This window comes from Larus michahellis, chromosome 2 (genome assembly GCF_964199755.1).
Source record: "Larus michahellis chromosome 2, bLarMic1.1, whole genome shotgun sequence".
Classification (NCBI taxonomy): domain Eukaryota; kingdom Metazoa; phylum Chordata; class Aves; order Charadriiformes; family Laridae; genus Larus; species Larus michahellis.
The window spans coordinates 103,014,247-103,036,265 of NC_133897.1; the positions used below are offsets into that span (position 1 = coordinate 103,014,247).

A 22,019-nucleotide genomic window follows, 5' to 3' on the forward strand; every position below is an offset into this window, starting at 1 on the left:
ACCATGTACCCACCTTTGCTCCACCTGCAGAAAAGCATGCATCCAGCACAGCAATGACTGCAACAGCCCAGGAAACACACAGGCCAATTCTAAATGCTGAATACCAAAATACTGTAGTAATGTGATTTTCTCGCACTAATCACATGACCTCCCTCAATGACTCAGCATCATTCTGCAGCCCCCAGACCCACTGGGTTTCTGCCTTTTTTCCCATCCTCCTACTCTCTCCCCAGAGCACACAAGATGGGCTCTCTGATCTGGCAATAGGAAGGCACAGAAGCTACAAGCAGCTCCTGTTCTTGCCATTTCCCTACCAGCATGCCAAACCAGAGCAGTGCTGCCAGTCACATGAGGTCTTTGAGTTCCAGGGTGGAGACAGATGAGAGGGACGATTGTAGCGGGGAATGGAGAAAGGAGGGATCCATGAATCCTAGGACCATCTTCTGCTTCAGCCTCCATCCTGGATTGACATCCTCAGGTTTAAGTCTCAGCCTCCCCAGATGGTGTGGAGACCACTGAAGGGTGTAGAAAGACTTTTGTTCTAACCTACAATGCTCCAAAATCCCAGTAAGCCCATTTTAACACTGTGAAACTCAAAGGCTTTATGATATATCTGGGGAAAGAAAATGGGCACTGAAAAAACCCAAATGATACCAGCTAGTATCACTCCCTATAAAATAATACAGTACTCATTCTCATATAATAGCAATAACAATGCTTTATCACCTTGTTACTCAGTAATCAGCTAATAGGCACTCAGTTAACACAGAAAGAATACCACGCCTAATAATTCTGCTACTGAAAATGCAGTAAGGACAAACTGTACACATAGTACAAGTCCTAAACAGAACTTGCATTTCATTTTTTGTATCTGCCATGACATGGTCTGTGTCTGACATGATGTTCAGGAGCACTCAATTTCAGTCCCATTATCTTAATGTAATGTACTACCGCCAGTGTGTATTTATTATGTGCTTCAGGAATCTTTCTGAACATAAAATCATTAGCCGAACAGCATTTGACTCCAAGTTGATTAATGGAAAGCAAAGATATCATTACCTGAAAACTGCCATAAGCTCATACAAATCCATATAGCAATACTAAAAATGTTAAAATAGAAAAAGCCTATGAGGGGAATAAAATCTGTTCTTATGCAACACTGCTTAGATACAGAAGTTTCCCATGCCAACACTAGAAAACATCTCTGCTTCAAATACTCTTTCAGTATATGACAGTGGATAGCCACCAATCTCTGAAGTTCTGCTTGGCTTTTCTAGGTTCACCCAAAGAGAGATTACTCTGTTCCTTTTTGTTGTTATTATTATAGTTTAAATTCATTCAAAGACTTATTTTCCTGAATAATGTCATCCTGCGCTAGTTTTCAGTCTCATGTGACATAGCGCCTTGAATCAATCCCTAACCAATTAGTTTGCATTTTAATTCTGTGAACAAAGTTTGAAAAACAACATTTTCTTGATACCGTCTCTCCCAGTGGGCAAAAATATTGTCTGCGTGGTAGTGGTCCCATACCCACTAATCAACTGCATGTTTACTGCTGCAAACAAATCGCTATCCAGCATAAGAACAGTAGGGTACATAGCATCGAATTTGCTAGATATCTGTTACATATTAAAAGTCGGGTATCAAAGCACAGGGATTTGGCTCTCTCTCACTGGGCATAATTTTGGTTCAGAAATTGGAAAAAGTCTGAAATTTCACTAGTAAATAAAATCTAGTTGCACAGAGAGTGCAAAGACAATTCCAATATTAATTCTACGGCCTTCAGCCATTCTTCACCCAACAAATGACTGAACATTCACAGTATTTTGACATTTCTATCCACACTTAGAAGAACAAGCTCTGGCACAGTATAGTTGTATAGTTGAAGCACTACCAAGTACTTTAGGAAAATATGCATCTAGTGGAGTTTGTACTGTGCTGCATAACTAACACTCTAGCCTTATGTTTTGCCCTCAGAGCTTTTCCTGTGTTTGTAATGCTCCATAGGCCTTGCTTAAAACCATATTGGCACTAGTTATTGAACACTATATCTCGCATTACTGCTTTTTCCTCTAGGGTGACTTCAAATAAATCACTTGCTGTAATCCCAAATTCTCATGCAACTACTAGCTTATGGAAAGCAGCAATATTTTGTTTTTCAGATCCACTCTGTTTAGGCTGGTGAAGTGTATGGCACTCAGCTATATTTAGGTTGAGTACCAGTAAATTTTTCAATGCCTATTCACAGCTCATACAGCTCAAGCAAACACTCAAAGAGAATTCAAGGCCCCTCCTAGGGGTGCCTGCTTTCACTAGCTGAATATAGAAGCACTGGCCTCTGCTGTTCACCAGCGATATTGCAGCATTATAGCGCAGCCAACATAACAATTCCTACTGTGCACTGCATTCTTTTTATAACTACCTGTCAGTTAAGGGAGTTATAACAAGCCTGTCTGTACATCCTAAGTATTCATTGCAGTAGGTGAACTCTACATCAGTGATTTGGATAACACATTTATCCAAGTCTTCAAGAAAGTAAAATCGAGATTGTTTTTGCCATTCAAAATCAGATGGAGATTTAATGTTCATACGGACCTATAATGGAAAAGAAAAATCATTAATACGGAAATGAGACAGTATTACAAATTCATCTTAAATTCCATACAGAAAGAAAAGTCTACTAAGCATAAATTCAAGAGCTGGAAGAACGAGCACAGGATCTGTCAGGACTCGAGACACCCAGAATTATCTTTTCAAACCTGTCTATGACACACTGTGAACCTTTTGACCACTTTGATTTTCCTCTGAATTGTGTACAGAGATTGTGAATTGCATCTTACAGAGATATTGAAGAACAGTGATAGAAAACTTCATAAAAAACTAAGTAACAATACTGGTTACACTGCACAGTATCTGGTGCCATTACTCACAGAAATACTAGATTGTGAGCAACGCTTGAATATATTGTACACATACCGATGTGTTTGTTTGGGATATATTTTCCAGTTTGAACTTGCCACATACATATTTAGATTTCTGGCAGATTAATACATCTTGATTCATTATTTTTGACACTTCAACTCAAAACTACCAGCCTCTTACAGAAAATGTAGTCCTGGTTATCGGCCTTGCAGACATGGTTTAAGGTGAAGGGGAGGTTCTGGATTCTCAGCCACTTCCCTCTACTTTCTCTCAATCACAAAAGGACGTGTTTAGCAGGGAATATAATGTTTTGAGAGAAAAGAATAATATTACATGTAACAATTAAGAATCCTTTCCCCAGTTTTGGACATGCCCCTGATTTTTTATTCCACATACGGACCCTTTAAATTTAACCAATTTTCTGTGATTTCATTTAATTATAATATTATAATATGACATTAAAGTAATTGATGATTAAATGCTCATTTATGAAAATAATTATGAAAATAAATTAAAAATTACAGGCAGAGGATAAAACCCATCCCTATCTTAGAAGCTGGCAGTTTTCTTTCTAAATTACAGTATTTTTCTTTATGATTTTCTATCTTTCTTTACACGTGCACTTAATTTTTATCTTTCTAACATATATGCATAAATTAAACAACACATACTGAATTATTGACCTTTGCATCTTGCAAGCTTTTTGAAAGTTATTTTACTTCCATTTTTATAAGTTTCATGAATTCAAAACACTTCTCTAAAGGAAGTCTGATGCAATGCAATTATAAAATAATTTAAATATTTGTTCTGGTTATTGTTGCTACCCTTTTCAAATATATGGAGTCTCACCACTTTAATCTTTGAATAACTATTACCTTAAATCAACATACGAGCTGGGCTGGAAATCACACGATTGATAGCAATACTAAACAGGCTTTTTTCCCATTTAAATTTCAATTAAATAATGTATTAAATTTTCAATTTGAGAGAATAGTTTAATTTTAAAAGTTGAATTCTTTTGCTCACAGTGAGTTTGTGCATGATGGGTATCAACAACCATTTTAAAAACTGAAGCCTGAACCTATGAACAAACCTATATGTAAATCCACCCTTATCTCTGCCTAACATGCATCAGGGGGACTAGAACATCTCTCATGAAGAAAGGCTGAGGGACTTGGGTCTTTTCAATCTGTAAAAAAGACAACTGAGAGGGGATCTTATCCATCCTTATAAATACTTAAAGGCTGGGTGTCAGGAGGATGGGACCAACCTGTTTTCAGTGGTGCCCAGTGACAGGACAAGGGGCAACAGGAACAAACTTGAACATAGGAAATTCCATCTAAACATGAGGAGGAACTTCTGTACCCTGAGGGTGGCAGAGCACTGGAACAGGCTGCCCAGAGAGGTGGTGGAGTCTCCATCTCTAGAGACATTCAAAACCCGCCTGGACACCTTCCTGTGCAACCTGCTCTAGGTGACCCTGCTCTGGCAGGGGGTGTGGACTAGATGATCTCCAGAGGTCCCTTCCAATCCCCATCATTCTGTGATTCTGTGACATCTATATGAAATCAAACTAAATCTGATATGCTATATCACAGCACTAATGTCAGAGCTACTCAAAGAGGATAGATCGTAAGATTTGTTTAAATATTTTTATAGGTGCAAAAACCTCCATGCAGAAAGTCCCCTAAAGGTTTTCAAAAACTTACCAAATCATCAAAGATATCCTTCTGGTGCACATGAATGGTGATTAAAGTCTCATATTTTGTGCGCTCCATTCTTGTCAGATCATGTGTTGTCATGTCAATCAAATCATTTAAAAGTTCCAAAAACTTCTGATTTGTTGCGTGCATTACCTTTTCCACATAGCGGGAATAGCCATATTAATACAAACATCATTTGTTCTTCCAATGTTTAGAATAAAAAATAAAACATATGGGTCCATGACATCTATCATCTGCTTTGTATTTATTAGGCTTGGAATCCTAAACTTGGATTTACAGGCTGCCCTCCATGCATACATTCTTAGCCCAAAAGAGAACAAGAATTTTATATCTAGGTGAACAGGTCACATCATGAGATTTTATTCAAGACTGTTGGTCCTTCTACTGTACATTACACCTTCAGCTGGTTGCATCCCTGCATATTTTCAGAACTATCAGTCTCTGGTTTTGGGTATCGCACATCAACCCAAGCAATATCTACTCTTTAGGAGGAACAGGAACCTGGAGATCTACCACATCCCCTAACCAGAGGAGGGGGGAAATGTAGTGTAATTTTAGATGTCAATGCTAAAACAACAATTTCTTTTGTGGCATCAGACACTGCTACAAAATTCCACAAAATACAACATTGACGATACAATACTGACTTATGTAAACAGCGTCAGCCTCTTCAGTGGTGTTCCTGGTATACAACAAATTATAAAGTGCTGAGGTTTCAGAAAGGGCAGCTCATATATACTCCTGTTCCAAATGTGTGAGAGAACAATCACACTTGCTTTCTGTAAATATATCCAAAGCCTAAAACTCACACTGTTTGCTGAGAAAAAAATGCTAAAAACACTGCAAAACTAACAGAGAACTAAACAACCTCCCCGCCCCCCAAACACACACACTGAGTTCAACCCCAAAAAAATGAAAGTTGTTTTCTTGTTAATGCAAAAGAATTTTTGCTTCTAGTTAGTATATGAACTGGAGTGGACTAAAAGCAGGTCTATGTAGCACTAAGTGATCCTTTTCATAGTCTAGAGTCTTTGTTTTCATTCAGTATCAAAGTACAGCATGGTACCATTCCCCTGCATTTACTTTTATTGTAAGATGGTGTTACTAGTTCAATCTCACTGTATATTCATGATTAATGTTAATTTGCAAATCTTCAGCTGACATCCTCTCCTTCCTCCTTTATAGATGCAGTGTTTGTAATAACACCTTGGTGTTAACAGTATCTTCTCTACACGTTCGAGATTAAACTAGCACCTCCCCAAATGGCTTCTATTCTTTCCCTTCCCTAAAAAAAAGAGCTCATCAAATGAAGAATCTAATACACTCTGTTACAGTAGACCAATGCCCATGAAGCACAGTTATTTCCCCAAATTTTGGGAGCTCTGATTGCTTTCCAAATTTGATTTTGGAAAGTAATACAATAAGATTCCTTATATTCCCAAAATGAGAAACTGTCCCTTCCAAAATGACTGCGCTGACAGAACAATAGAGAAAATCACAGGATTAGAAGCAATTCTAAAGCACATGCTGGGGGATGATGAAGAGGTGTGACCTCTTAACACATTTTTCATCATTCTGTTTTCCTGTTATTTTATTTGTTATTCTGGTTACTTAACTAGTATTTTGTGCTTTTTCCTACACGTTACTTTTAACTTTTCACAATATGCACTGTTCCAAACAATGCTTTCAATTAATCCCCAAAGATTCATTAAATACTACCTTTTTGTCTGTTTTGGCACTGTTTAGTGCATTCTCTGCATCTCTGGTCCAGATCATTTGAATTCCCAGAAGTCCTATTTGTGCAGGAAACATTGCCTGAAAGTCATACAGCTTAAATCCTGAATCACTAATGGCCATTGATGCCTGTCTAATGATGGTGTGGATTGTTTTCCTAATCCCATTCAGCAGCTGACCTAACCAGAATTCCACGTTGCCCTGAAATAAATAAGAAAGTATTTTTAAATAATTAGCTTATGAATAATTCACAAGGAGAAAAAACCCTACGCGACTTTTTTTCCAGTCCTTCATACACCCACTTCCCCCTTTGTTATTCTCTAATCTTCAAGAGACTCCTCCCTTCCTTCTACTGCACTGCCCTTCTAGAGATATGTGATGGATTTGGCACTTCACATCAGTACCGCTGAAAAAACAGGTAAAGTAATCATTATAGAATGACACAAATGTCCGGTCCTTTCTGGCCTTTGCTCTTGCTGTTCACATTGAAAGGTTTTCCTTCAAGTAGTCAAATAATAGCATGATGCAATACTGTCGGTCTCTGAAACATAAATCTACTTTAAATCAAGTCATGAAAAACTGCAATATATACTTCCATTACCTGAGCTAAAACTGGTTCAATAATATTGACCTGTTCTCCTTCTTGAGATTCAAACAATAAAATCTGGTCGTAGTTTTTTTCATGAAATCCCACTCGGTTAACATTGTCAAACAAACTTAATAAATGTGCCTACAATAGAATCAGAAAAAAAAAAAAAGCTCCATAAACTCATCTGATATGGCATTATTACTTTTCTTTTAAATCCTGTATTAGAAGATTCTATAAATCTTTCCATAAGTGAACGAAATTCTCTCAACTAAATAACAAAATCCTCCATGGTCCTCACTTACTAATATTGACCGTAAGAACATTATTGACGTATTACTTGTACCTGAATAGTGTGGGAATCAGACGCTTGACCAAGGATTTCCAGAAGAGCAGGGTCAGATACAAAAAAAAATCTTGGAAATATTAACCTTTTTTTTTCCAAATACCCAGTCAATGATTTCTGACAGATTTCCAATTGTTCCAGCAAATGTGGTAATAGCTGTGCCAAAGTCTCATCTCCAACACAGCATTGCACAATGTTTGATGTTTCATGGGCTCTCTGCATAATTCTCTGCCATGACTTATCAATGTTCTGAAATCTTCTGGCTTCCTGGAGTACATGAAAAATGCATTAGCTTTTCCTTATGTTTGTCACATTCTAAAAATTAAAGGATTCCATGAGACAAGGTAATAGTTTAATATTTCCCTTGCTGTTCAAGTCTTCTTTCAGGACTAGCGTATGAATATTTATAGGCATGCTTATAATGATCAGTGTTTATAATGACCAGAGTTCAAATTGCAAGAGAAAGAGTCCAACAGGACAGCTCTGGAAATGTCTTTTACTTCCTGTTGGGCACCAAAATTGTCCATATAAAAAGATTCCAGCACACACCAGAAAACCCAAACAGCAGCATTCACAGAAATGGCAGTCTTCCTAACAGCAATACACAATGTCATGTAATGGCTGCTCCACACAGGTTATGAGGAATGAGGAGTAAGTTGTTAGTAGTAATAACTGACAAATGAAAACAGTATAAATAGTCTGAAGCTGCTGCACTTGTAAGGTATTGTAGGTGAAGGGAGACAAATTCTCAAATACTGGGAGCTGGAGAGTAAATACTCTCCTACACTGGATATACTGACTTTAAAAAAAATCTTTCTTCGCCTACAACAAATGAAATGTTAATGGGATCATAAATTATCTGAAATCTAGAAGAGATTTCTAGAGAGATCTCAAGAGAGATCTCTAGAGAGATCTCAAGAGACCATCCAAAGCTATTTGCCTGCCACAAGACAGGATCATACCCATGCCACTCTTGAAAAACATCTGTCTCTCTTGTGTTTAAAGATGCTCAGTGCTGGAGATTCAGAAGCCTCCCCAGGCAATCTTCGCTACTGGTGACTGTTTTATGTAAGCTTAATCTTTCTTGTGTGTACACCAATTACTTCTCATCATATTCATAGATACAGAGAACGCATTGTTTTCAATGCGAGCAACACTTATTTTTGTTAAAGCTTATCACATCTTCCCTTCAATTTTTCCCATCCTTCGAGCCAAACAAGCCTAGTTTGTTGAATGTTTCTTGTGCTTCATCCTTCATGGATAGCTCTTTATTCTTATCACCCTCTTTCATGCTCTCTCAAATTTGTCTATGTGTTTATTTGGCCAAAACCAGGTGCAATATTCTAGTTATCAGTTATTGCTGTTTATGCATTCCACTTTTCTGCCTGCATTTTACAAATGAGCAATCTAAAACTCATTTTCTGATGGTACTATGAGAGACAGTGTCAAAAGCCAAGATATATAGCAAGTACTGATTTTCTTCTATCCACAAAGCTTGTTGCCCACTCTAAAAATAGATCAGATTTGTTTGACACGTTTTGCTCCTGACAAATCCACACTGACTGTTACTCATCTCCTTGTTAAATTCCAGATGCTTACAGTTATTTGTTGCAGTATTCATCCAGGAATTGCAATTAAGCCCACTCATCTATCATTACTCCTCCACCAAGCTGTTCCTTCTCCTCCTTCTTTAAAGATAGTCACCACATTTGCCTGTTTCCAGAATACTCTTTCATGTATCATCCTTGTAAGAAGTAGCTTTAGCAGTTATCAAATGCCTCAGCTGTGCTGCAGCACTTGTTTATCTGCAAAAACCGCTTATAAGTTCTCTAATAAACTTTAACAATATAAACATATCTAATGAACTAAAAAGAATGTATTGTTATCTTAAATAACAGTTAAAGATTTACTTGACTGACAAAAATTAATGTTAATTTTGGAAACTGTAAGACGTTAATTATAAAAGATGTGGCCTGAAATAAATTCATATTTAATAATTTCCCAATAGTCATGGTTTTGCTAAGTTACAGTGCTGGTTGATGCAGTGCTACTAAACTGTGGTCTCCTAGAACTATATGAAAACCCCTCATTACAAGATGCAACAGAGAGGATGATGTATTCTTGTATTTCTCTCCTGCAGGAAGTCAGATCATTCCTTAACTCTTTTGCAGCCGCTGTGACGGAAGGTCATAATTGCCATTTGAAGAAGCTGCAATAGTCCACACAGATTAGCATACATGCAGCTGCCGAAGTCTTGCAGCACCTCTCTCGGACTTAGTTATACTGAGTCCTAGCAAGTACAGAATTCATACAGAAAATCTGTCACTCTATTATTACATAACTTAGAGCATATAAACACGTGTGCACAGGAAGAAAGGGATGTTGGTATATATGAGAGAAGTGATATATCAGTTTTGTACCATTAAGTAGTCCTAAGCCCTGTGCTATCATACGATTCACTAATATTGCAAGCTGACAGGAACATTTGAGCCTGAATTACAAACAATGCTGCTGCTGTAGGTTTGATCAAGTTCTAACCAGACAGACCCCAGTTTGGCAAAACTTCTGACCTGCCTATGCACAGCCCATAAAACATATATGCATTGGCAAGTAAACTCCGTGATGTGGCTAATCTCTTGGTACAACATATTGCTATTAACATATTGTTATCACAAATCAACATACTTGGGGTAGTTGTTTTGCTATGTCTCCACCAACAAACACAGCTTCAAGGTAAATCCAGAGGTTTTGTACGGTTATCCAGTTTTCAATTATCTCTGCAGTATTGGTCAACTTCTGAACCCACTGTTGTATAGTGGACTTAAATGGTGCATTATACCTGTATGAACATGAGTTAAAGGGAAAAAGAACCTAGGATGATAACTGTTTACTTTTGGGTTTGATTAGACTTACAGAATATGTGTATTTATTAAGTTTTGTACCTGTTGCTCATTAGCGACCCCAGTATCATGAGGCTGTCTTCCACCAAAGCTATTTTCTCCAATATATCTGATCCTTTCAGAAGGAGTTCTCCTCGAGTTTTGAATTGGCCAAAACTGAAAGCATGAGTACTCCATTCATTGATGACGTGCTTCAATTTTCCTTCAATATCCTTTTCTTTAACAGCACTGATGCAGATATCCTGTGTAAAATTAAACTAGTAAATGATCATAGAATCATAGAATTGTGGAGGTTGGAAGGGACCTTTAAGATCATCGAGTCCAACCTTTAACCTACCCTGACAAGAGCCACTTCTAAACCATGTCCCTAAGTGCCCCATCTACCTTTTTTTAAACACCTCCAGGGATGGTGAATCCACCACCTCCCTGGGCAGCCTATTCCAATGTTTAATAACCCTTTCAGTGAAAAAATGTTTCCTAATATCTAATCTAAACCTCCCCTGACGTAACTTGAACCTGTTTCCTCTCGTCCTATCACTTGTCACCAGGGAGAAGAGGTCAGCCCCCATCTCTCTACAACCTCCTCTCAGGTAGTTGTAGAGGGTGATAAGGTCTCCCCTCAGCCTCCTCTTCTCCAGGCTAAACAATCCCAGCTCCCTCAGTCGTTCTTCATAAGGTTTGTCCTCCAGACCCCTCACCAGCTTTGTAGCCCTTCTCTGGACACGCTCCAACACCTCAACGTCCCTCTTGTAGCGAGGGGCCCAAAACTGAACGCAGTACTCGAGATGGGGCCTCACCAGTGCCGAGTACAGGGGGATGATCACTTCCCTAGTCCGGCTCACCACACTATTCCTGATACAGGCCAGGATGCTGTTGGCCTTCTTGGCCACCTGGGCACACTGCTGGCTCAAATTCAGCCGGCAGTCAACCAACACCCCCAGGTCCTTTTCTGCTGGGCTGCTTTCGAGCCACTCTGCCCCAATCCTGTAGCGCTGCATGGGGTTGTTGTGACCCAAGTGCAGGACCCAGCACTTGGCCTTGTTGAACCTCATACCATTGGTCTCAGCCCATCGGTCCAGCCTGTCCAGGTCCCTCTGCAGAGCCAACCTACCCTCAAGCAGATCAACACGCCCGCCCAGTTTAGTGTCATCTGCGAACTTACTGAGGGTGCATTCGATCCCTTCATCCAGATCATTGATAAAGATATTAAAGAGAACCGGCCCCAGCACCAAGCCCTGGGGGACACCACTTGTGACCGGACACCAACTGGATTTAACTCCATTTACCACCACTCTCTGGGCACGGCCATCCAGCCAGTTTTTTACCCAGCGAAGAGTACACCTGTCCAGGCCATGAGCAGCCAGTTTCTCCAGGAGAATGCTGTGGGAAACAGTGTCAAAAGCTTTGCAAAAATCCAAGTAGATAACATCCACAGCTTTTCCCTCATCCACTAAGTGGGTCACCTTATCATAGAAGGATATTAGGTTTGATAGGCATGACCTGCCCTTCACAAACCCATGCTGACTGGGCCTGATCACCCTGTTCTCCTGCATGTGCCGTGTAATGGCACTGAGGAGGACCTGTTCCATGACCTTCCCAGGCACCGAGGTCAGACTGACTGGCCTGTAGTTCCCCGGATCCTCCTTCTGGCCCTTCTTGTGGGTGGGTGTCACATTTGCTAACCTCCAGTCGGCTGGGACCTCCCTGGTTGTCCAGGACTGCTCATAAATGATGCAAAGTGGCCTGGCGAGCACTTCCGCCAGCTCTTTCAATACCCTTGGGTGGATCCCATCCGGCCCCATAGATTTGTGCACCTCCAGGTGCTGAAGCAGGTCCCTCACCGTTTCCCTTTGGATTACAGGGGCTTCATTCTGCTCCCCATCCCTGTCTTCTAGCTCAGGGGTCTGGGTACTCAGGGAACAACTGGTCCTACTGCTGTTCCTCTAAGGCTAATTTAATGCACACTTACAAAGACAATTAAAATTCGTTGTTTAGATCCAGACTTTAATTTCTAGCTAATGAAAATATACACGGAAACACCTCAAAATTACTATATTACAAACTAGACTACATTATAGTACTACTTGTAACTGGAACATCTTATGGGCTATACTCCATCTTCACTTGCACTAGCACCTTACGCATTTGAAAATTCACTGACTCAGTTAATCTGCAGGTAGAATTTGTATTAGATATATTAAAATTTGAAGTCAAATATACCTACTGAGGAGGTTAAGGAAAATACACATTACCAATCAAAACCAATAAACAGTCCAAGAATAGAGCTTACGTGGACAACATGACTGCCTGCTACCTCTTCAAGAGGACAGGACTGTCATAAAATTGGTTACTGCATCAGAGGCAAAAGGAGCAACTATATGGATTGGACCCCAAATTCAGGTTCAGGAGTTTATTGGATTTCATCACAGGTTTAAAGTCTTTCCTTAAGTGTAGGACTACCACTCTGAACCTTTCACATGGCTTAAATTCTTGTTTGAAACCAAGAAGTCTGATTGTGTGTTTTTGCTTTAGAAGTGTTCCTTTGTGGAACAAGACAAATCATAGTATCATAGAATAGTTTGGGTTGGAAGGGACCTTTAAAGGTCACCTAGTCCACCTGCAACGAGCAGGGACATCTTCAACTAGATCAGGTTGCTCAGAGCCCTGTCCAACCTGACCTTGAAAGTTTCCAGGGATGGGGCATCTACCACCTCTCTGAGCAACCTGTGTCAGTATTTCACCACCCTCACTGTAAAACATTTCTTCCTTATATCTAGCCTAAACCTTCCCTCTTTTAGTTTAAAGCCATTACCCCTTGTCCTGTCGCAACAGGCCCTGCTAAAAAGTTTGTCCCCATCTTTCCTGTAGGCCCCCTTTAAGTACTGAAAGGCTGCAACAAGGTCTCCCTAGAGCCTTCTCTTCTCCAGGCTGAACAACCTCAACTCTCTCAGCCTGTCCTAATAGGAGACGTGCTCCAGCCCTCTGATCATTTTTATGGCCCTCCTCTGGACTCACTCCAACAGGTCCATGTCTTTCCTGTGCTGAGGGCTCCAGAGCTGGACACATTACTCCAGGTGGGGTCTCACCAGAGTGGAGAGAGCTCTTCATGCTCTATCAGTTTCTTGATGTAGAGGGCAACACCTCTACCCCTCCTTCCTCGCCTGTCCCTTCTGAACAGCCTGTAGCCATCGATAGCCACACTCAAGTCATGGGATTCGCCCCACCAGGTTTCAGTAATGGCAACTAGGTCGCAGTTTTCTAGCAGTATGGTGGCTTCCAACTCATCCTGTTTGTTGCCCATGCTGTGTGCATTGGTGTAGAGGCACTTCAGCTGGGTTGTTGGCCATGTCACTTTCTTAGAGGAACACCTCTTAATTCCTTTTGAGGTATTTCACTGAAGTATCCCTCTTGGCTCCTATTACCTCAAGAGCCCCTGATTCATCTCTGTAAGACTTCAAGTGTGCTACAGTATTGCCAGAACGTCTCAGAGCAACAGGCTGCAGGCCCTTGCTAGCACACCGTCCCTCTAACCGTTGCATGTCATCCCACAGCTTGTCAGAGGCAAGACTGATATTGTCCCCCTCCTCCCTCAAGCCTAGTTTAAAGCTCTGTCAATGATCCCCGCTAGCTCATGAGCCAAGACCCTCTTCCCCCTTTCAGAAAGGTGAAACCCATCTGATGCCAGCAAGCCTGGTGGTGGTGACACCAGCCACGGAGACATGTATTAATAGACTGGGCTCATCTGTTTCTTCCAATGTCGCTGCCCACAACTGGGAGGAGAGAGAAAAAATAACCTGTGCTCTAGATTCCCTTACTAACCCTCCCAAAGCCTTGAAATCAGGTCTCTACTACGAAGGGACCACAGATTTAGCTAAGTGACAATAGAACTGAAGTTAGAAACTGTTGGCATTTTCCTTCTTTATTTTTAGCTATACTTTGTTCTTACAAAAGGTAATGAGCATAAAGCTAATGTACTTGATAGATAACTACTGTCCCCAAAATGGAGGAGGCAATAGCTTTGAGGCTTGTGTTCAATACATAAGCCTTCTCAATGCTCTGTGCTCTTGTGAAGAGTCACTTTTGAAAGACAAAAGAATCTTGTTCTCCTTTAATCCCATATCCTCCACTTCTACTTTGTTCCAAGGATTTTGAGCACTAAACAGGATCAGACTTACATCAACTATTTCTTCTCTCTGATAAGACTTTTAAAAGGAAGAAAAAATTATAAGTAGGCTGACCATAAACCAGGAGCATGACAGAATCACACTACTCTTAAAATAAACTAATTCCTTCTATGGAAGGATTAGTGTAATACCATCTATCCATTTAATCCTTCTCCAGAATAAAAAGGAAATAAACTAACCATCACTGCTAATACCAGCTACCAAAGCTCATTCTTCAAAAGAATTCTCCAATTAAAGCCAAATTGTTTAATGTTACAAAGCTGGCTAGAAACAGGATTCCAAAAGCACAGAGCCCCAGATCACAAGTTATTAATTTAAAAACAAAACAAACAAAAAAAAAAAACAAAACAACAAAAGAAATGAAAGAAAACCCAGAAAAGTACTTGTACCTCAATATCTTCTTTGTATTTTAATAAAGAGGCATCCATTATGTTTTTCAAAGCGAAATTTTCAGAGTCAACATCAAAGTGATGCCCAGTTACTTGTGCAATTCTTTCCCAGTGTCGTGACATCATTGCCTAGAAAAGTCCATAGGAATTAGGGAAGATTTTTTTAAATTGTATTATGTTTAGGACTAGAATGATCACATACTTTTGCACTGCCTCTGTTAACAAATAGAAGAGTCTGTATTTCCATTCCGTTGAAAGCATTAATAGTTCTACTAATCACATTATGAAGTCTTTTGTTTTACTCTTCTCTAACTAATCCTAACTAGATTTTTGCCACAAATATAGCTGCTTTTATCTATAAAAAACGAATTAGAGAAAGCATCTTATAGTCATACAACATAGTCTTCAATAGAGTTTTTCAAGTGAACCTTATCTCCAAATTATTATGCTGAACATACTTTGTTTGCCATCATTTCAAGCAAAGGACAGCTCTCTGTGAAGTCATCAATTTTTTTTTTAAGATCTTGAAAAGCTTGCCATTCCTTCAATGCTTTCGGTAACTTACGGATTCTTTAAAAAGCACAAAAAAAGAAGAAATATTTTATTCTTAATAATCACAATCCACCATTTAATAGTACAATATCTTCTCATTTTTCAACGAATGGACCAGTAGACTTTAAATAAAAATCCAGCTGCAAGCTGGCAACATAATATATAGCTGATTGTTTCTGACTGCAGGCATGAAACACTGCTAAAGACAGTAAAAATTACAGTAGAACGGTTTGGTTTCTATTTCAGTTTGAATTAAAGGAGATTAATTTCATGTGCAAACCCAGGTCTGAACTTAAGCTTTTGCAATGTCACTGTTTTATCAAAAATTTGAAAATGTACCCAATTTTGTAAAGGGGAAAAAGGATTAAACACATACCTTTTTTTCAAGCATAATAAAGTACATTGTAAACCAAAACTGACCTGCTTGCAAACAGAAAAAATACTTTTGTTTCAATTAAGCATCTCCTATTTTATACCTAGTTTGTATAAAAGATATTTAAAGAAAAATCTTCCTTTATGCACAATTTCAAGATGAAACAAAAAACCGAAACTAAAATAAAGAACCTCTTGTACTACGAATTGTCAGAGCTCCACTTGCTTCTAACAAGTAATGCCAATTTTCATCTGCCAAAGCTATGGACCAAAGACTGACAGCAGTTCTCTTACAGCTCAATGGCAGAAACAAAAATCTGCATAAAACCAACCCATAATGAAAAATTCCTTCAAAGAAATCCTCCATTTTTCACAGCTCAAAATCAGACAGACCTGTCACACAACGCTGGAGCATGTGTGAATTCTTCACTGCTTGCTGGTAAGAGGTAGACGAACATATGCATACTGTCATGGCACTGCAATAATCTCTGTAGTCTTTCATCTTGAATCCAACAATAGACAGTATTAAATATGCCAGAGAAAAGCATTGCAGAATGGAAAATTATACTCTGCCATGTATGGATAAAGCTTTAAGAGGCAGCTCCTGGCTACTTCTATGCTGAGGCACAAGTAACATTCTTACAAACTTTGTCTTAGGCCGACAATTGGAAATTGGAGGTCTTGGCTTGGTAATGAAAACTGCTAACTTTTTTATACAAATACCTTTTTTCTCTGTCTTGGTCTCAGTAATATCTTCTAATAGGAAGTTCTATGAGTTACATACTATGTTAAAATACTACTCCATTAATCAGGTTTAAATTTCCTTCTTAAATTTACTGGACATTCTCTTTACACTATATTACAGTAAAACATAAACGGGAACTTCTCTCTAGCTGTTATTATAAACTTCTATAATGTTCTCTATCACGTGTTTTCTCTAAATATTTATCCTTTTAATCTCTTTTTACATGGATCTATTTTCACCTACAGTTATTCTTGTGATTCTTATTTTCATGATTCTAGGTTTTCTATTCTATTACTATTTTTTAAAGGGGTAGCAAAAAAGAACATTAGAGAATTATGCATATCTTTACAATTAAACCACTAATTGTATTTCCAGTATTCCTGCTCCTTTCATAACACAGCATACCATCTTAGTTATTTCTGTAGGTATCCCCTGTACACCGTTTAAATTTCTCCAGCTTTAAAGAGAATAGCTTGATGCAATAATGCTAGCAAGACTGCCAAAGGAAGGATAGTACTGGGTTAGACTCTATTACAAACAAATATTTACTGCCTATGGAGTTACTGCATGGTGGTCACCATGCTCCAAATACAGCTCAACACTTGAGAGGAAAAAAAAAAAGTCACACGTGAAGTAAAAAGATAAACACACAACTTCCAAAACTGTTGTCACACAATGGCTTCCTTTAGAGTTCCAGGAGAAGGAGGCATAAAGAGAATCCTACTAACCTGTAAAATATAATTAACTATAGAAAAAATGATGATGCAGATTCGAATTCTACTGAAATGATATCAAGACTTATAAATATTGTCCAAATGCAAAAGTATATATATTTTACATACATTCATTTTTGCTATTATTATTTTTCTTTTTTAAATGAGGTTTTTTTCCAAATTAATGACTAGAAGACAGTTCACTCAGTTTTTCCAGAAAAAGAAGAAAATCTCTGCCTCACTCCTTCAGTGTGTACAGAAACGGACCCTGCTAAAATGGTGACACACTTAAAATACCATATGACTAAAAAGCCTGAGCACAAGTAACTTTTCTTATGCTTTTCAAAGATTTAGGATTTGAGATGAAAAACACAAATTTTATCTCAGTCTCTTGAATAATACCAAAGTGTAAGTGAAGTCTCTCTCAGGTCACACTGGAGAATCCAAAATAAAAAGCTGATCAGAACTACTGGTGAAGCAAACAGATACACACGCTGGCTGTTCCAGAAGAGAGACTGCACAGAAGAGAAAGCTCTTTATATTAAGTATGAACTGGTCTCGACAGAACTCACTGAGAAAGTGATCAGAGCCATTGTATTAAAGAGGTGAAGAAAATGCTTATACAAAAATAAGAAAAGAAGAAAAGAAGAAAGAAAACAGACAGTTCACATCTTTTTTCCAATAGATATGCACAGAATTAAAATATTGCACTTTTATTTTCCAACTTCTGCATGTAATTTGGTTCATATGTGTATTCTGTAATTCCCATTAAGAGTAAAACATAGACTGGTACAGACAACTACTTTGAAGAAATAGATGCACAGAATACTTAAGACCTGCATATAGACTCTCCACTTTTGCATGTAACAAAATTCCCCTTTTCTAGCAACTCTGTCCATACTCCAGTGCCAGGAATCAGAATTCAAAGCTGGCAAAGGGGAATCAATTCAAATACTGTTTGTCCATGAGCCCCTGCCTTTGACAGAAGTAACAAGCTGGGCCAGGGAAGTCTTGCAGATCCAGCCATGGCTGTTGAAAAACCAAAGGTGCACCTTTACCAACACAGTAGAAGAATTCCTCTGACTTCAGCAAAGCGTGGTTATTTTGCATGTAATGTGGAAAACGTGATTCCTCTCAAACCTCATGAATAACACCTCAGAATTTAGTGTGGCTACTTACCCTTGTTTTTAGTAACAATTTCAATCCATACAAATGTGCAGAAGTAGACATTAACATCAAAATTCTGTCTAACATCACAGACTAACCATTAATTGCCTGTAAACTAAATGAGAAAGTAGTATATGAAGATCAGCTATGAAGGTTATTTATATTTACAACCACCTTGCCACAGGTTTATGCACGTTATTCATTAAATAAGCTACAACCTACTGTGTTGGTATACCCCAACAAGCCTAAAGTGACTCCTAGACTGAGCTAAGTAAGGTCACGCACTAGTTGCATATTGCACCACAGTCGGCAACTAATGCAGCAGTGCCGAGCACTTGAGAGAGCCTGAGCTTGAAATCAACCAAGAGATTTTTGCCCCCTTAACACAGAGAGGCGAGAAATAAAAATTGTGTGCAGTTCAATGAGTAATAACTTACTTGTTTTGAAAATCCAGAAGTTCACTGTTAATTTTTTCAATATTTAAATCACTCCAAAGCATTTCATTGTATCCATTGATATTAGCAGTAACTGAATTATAAAGACTGTAAAGTTTTTGAAGCAATGAAAGTTCACGTTTAATTTTGTGCAGCTCAGGATACTCTGTTTCAAATTTTAAAATAAGAGATTTGTGAATGTTAATTAGGTACAACTGTATGCATGAACATAAAAATCCATGTATTTCTAAAACTGGTATTTAATAAATGTCTGAAATCAGACTTGCAGCCTTTTACATAGTGCCTAGTAAGACAAATGTTTCTAGTTACATTATGCAAGAACAACAGATTTTGATGCACAGTAATTGTTTAGATTGCTGATTTTTTTATAAATATTCTTCTGCAATGGTAGATGTAATTTTATAAGGGATCTATCTCTGTGAGGGAGATAATATTGAAAAAGTAGCTGAAATGGCAAAGGAACACACTATAGTCTTGGACAAGAACTAAAATATCCTCTATCTCACTTTGTACTATTTACTTAAGAGGCAGAGATTGGTGATGGGGGCTGGGCTTTCAACATGAAAATATGGAATATGTTACACAATAAAAGTATTTAAAATGGACCTCTTTAATGGAAATGTTTTTTCTCTCACCTCTTTGGGAATTCCTAGTTAAATATATCGTGATTATTGCATATGCCTTCAGACAGGAAAATATGCTGAATTTAGTCTGTACAAATTAAAGTGCCTCTCATACATTCTGCTATAACTTTAATTCACACCACAGCCTTCCACACTTGAAGTGTGTCTGGCTAGGAGACATAAGGATATTACAGATCAGTTACACAGCCCGAGGGAATTCATTATATATCTGGAGCAGGGACAACTCAAGTACTTGGGCAACATGTTTCCCAAATTTGGACATGGAAGAATACAGACAGGAGATATGCTTAGCTCTGAACAGAAAATGCAAGAGAGGTAAGCAGCTGCACCCTGAGATACACAGAACAGTGCAATATTTTTCCACCTGATGTTTATGTATGTGCAGACTGACAGCCAGTTTCACACAGCTGCTTTTCATAGGAAAGACAATAACAATTTACTACAAAGAAGTTTTCTACAATGAATCCAGCACTGAATGCATTTAGCAGGATCTACAAGAAAAATTTATTAGCCTAGGACCAGGTATCCATATCCCCTGAGAAACTACCTGTGATAGGAAGACCAAATAATTCTTCCCCACCAGAAAGAGAGATATACTTCCTCCACAGTTCATCAAATTTGGCTTGAAAGATCTGTAATCTGTCGCTTGCTTCATGGGGAGGAATATTCTCCTCACTGGGGCCCCTGTATAAAACAAAACAAGTTCAGTGCAAGTATCAATCATACAGGCTTCACAAAGAAGCATAACAGAACCCAGACGTTGCTTATTGAACAGTATTTAATATTTTCTAACATTTTTTCTAGAAATTTTCACGAAAGACACTAAAAGAGAAAATGCAAAGTGTATTCAGTGGCCCAACATTACACATCAAGTAGTCCCTGAAAGAAAACCCAATTTATTTTCCAATAATAAGATTAATCTGGGTTACCATACATATTAAAAACAACTAAAAAGATCTAAAAATGTTTTGCCTTTGTTATTTTCTGTTTCTTTTCTCCTGTAAAATACATTTTAATGATTATTTTCATTTATATTATTAAAAAGGGGAAGACAGCACGTATATAATTCAGGGATGAAAACTGTGGTAGTTGGTACTACAACCATAATTAAGCACTCAGAAAAATAACAGAAAAAAAAAATATGGTTTTGCCCCAGTGAGTACATCTCAGCTGGACGACTGGGTGCAATCCCCAGCTCTCATGCTTGGGACCATTTCTTGGCTGCATCATAATATTTTGGGATGAGAACAATAAGTATGTCATCTTCTGTTGTGCCATGGTTATTTCTAGAAAGTAATACAGGCACATGGGCATGAGAGAGCAGTGCAGCCTGGCTGCTTGGAAAGGAAAATGGAACCAGGAGTTGAAAGCAGTAACATAGTCAGCGGAAGCAGCCAGGGTCTGGTCCCATACTACCTGAGCCAGGAGAGCAGGGCAGGACTGAGGATGGTAGTCAGGTTCAAACGAGTGTCCAGATCTTTAGACAAGTCCACAATAGTTACACAGGCCCAAGGCCAAGCAGGGAAGGTGAGTCAGCATGTCAGGGTCAGGAGCTGGTCTAGTGAAGGCAACCAGGATGAGACAGTCCAGCGGTTACCAGGCTGTTCTGAGATCGGGCTGGGAAGTGAGTCTATATGTTGGGATCAAGGTTCAGCTCAGTAGGGTTCATGGGCAGCCACAGGTATGGCTGCGACAGAGCTGGAGACGTAGATCGGTGGACCAAGCAGTGAAGTCTCAACTTAAAAGCAAATCCCAGAGAAAGGAGTGTCAGCCTTCCTGAGCCCTCCCAGAAGAGCTTCGTGAGAGTGCTCTGTCACCAAAGGAAGGGGGAAGCCCTCAGATGCACTAGCTCTAAGGCAGCCCTGAGCCCAGGCAGCTGAACCTCCAGGAAGGGAGATGCTTTCAGGGTCCCCACAACTGGTAGCAGCCACAGGGTGTTTCCATTAATTCCTCTGGACAACTCTGAGAGCAGCCCTGCAGGTGGCACTATGTATGCATCCACAGTGGCAACTTGATGCTCTAGCAGGTTGCTTTTAGGTGCAAATTCACTTTGTGTCTGCAGCTGGAGTCTTGAAGCTTGCACTCAAATGATCTGCTAGTGTGCCTTCGAGAAGTTTCACTCCTGGTGAAGCCAAGGTTGAAGCCAAACACCCGGTTACCATTTGGACGACCCTGCTTATAACACTGATGCAAAAGCACCTGCCCTAGCAGAAGAGTATATATTCTCCAAGTCCCTCCAGGAGTATGTGCTCTACACATGCACTGAATTCTGTTCATAACAGCAAGGCAGCCTGCAGAGGCAGTACATAAAGCTGCTTCACACTGCCCATGGGCAGTGCTGCCGACGTGAACTTCATTGCCAAAAAAACACACACTCTGCATGTCCTACAACCATAACAGATCAGAGAAAACCAAATTCTGGTCTTTCCCCCTTTGTTGCTAATGTAGAAGTATCCAATGAAGCATGCATACCCCACAATTTAAATTAAAAAAAAGCCAAAGTAAGCTTAGAAGTAAGACTGAGTAAGACTCAGTGAACTTAGAAACACCCAAAACTGGAATCTCCACTCACATCCAAGGCACTAC

At 39.1% G+C, this 22,019-nt stretch overlaps 1 protein-coding gene across 1 annotated transcript in view; it reads right to left on the reverse strand.

Annotated features, from left to right (window-relative positions):
- LOC141739348 (dynein axonemal heavy chain 5-like) overlaps positions 1 to 22,019 on the reverse strand; it is a 170,551-nt gene that overhangs the window by 107,007 nt on the left and 41,525 nt on the right. The window contains exons 31-41 of the mRNA XM_074576432.1: positions 19,981 to 20,117; positions 18,772 to 18,934; positions 15,244 to 15,355; positions 14,786 to 14,914; positions 10,255 to 10,454; positions 9,998 to 10,151; positions 7,313 to 7,579; positions 6,982 to 7,110; positions 6,366 to 6,581; positions 4,632 to 4,778; positions 2,423 to 2,595 (exon numbers count right to left, since the gene is read on the reverse strand). Coding sequence (XP_074432533.1) covers positions 2,423 to 2,595; positions 4,632 to 4,778; positions 6,366 to 6,581; positions 6,982 to 7,110; positions 7,313 to 7,579; positions 9,998 to 10,151; positions 10,255 to 10,454; positions 14,786 to 14,914; positions 15,244 to 15,355; positions 18,772 to 18,934; positions 19,981 to 20,117 — 1,827 coding nt within the window. The remainder of the gene's footprint in view (positions 1 to 2,422; positions 2,596 to 4,631; positions 4,779 to 6,365; positions 6,582 to 6,981; positions 7,111 to 7,312; positions 7,580 to 9,997; positions 10,152 to 10,254; positions 10,455 to 14,785; positions 14,915 to 15,243; positions 15,356 to 18,771; positions 18,935 to 19,980; positions 20,118 to 22,019) is intronic.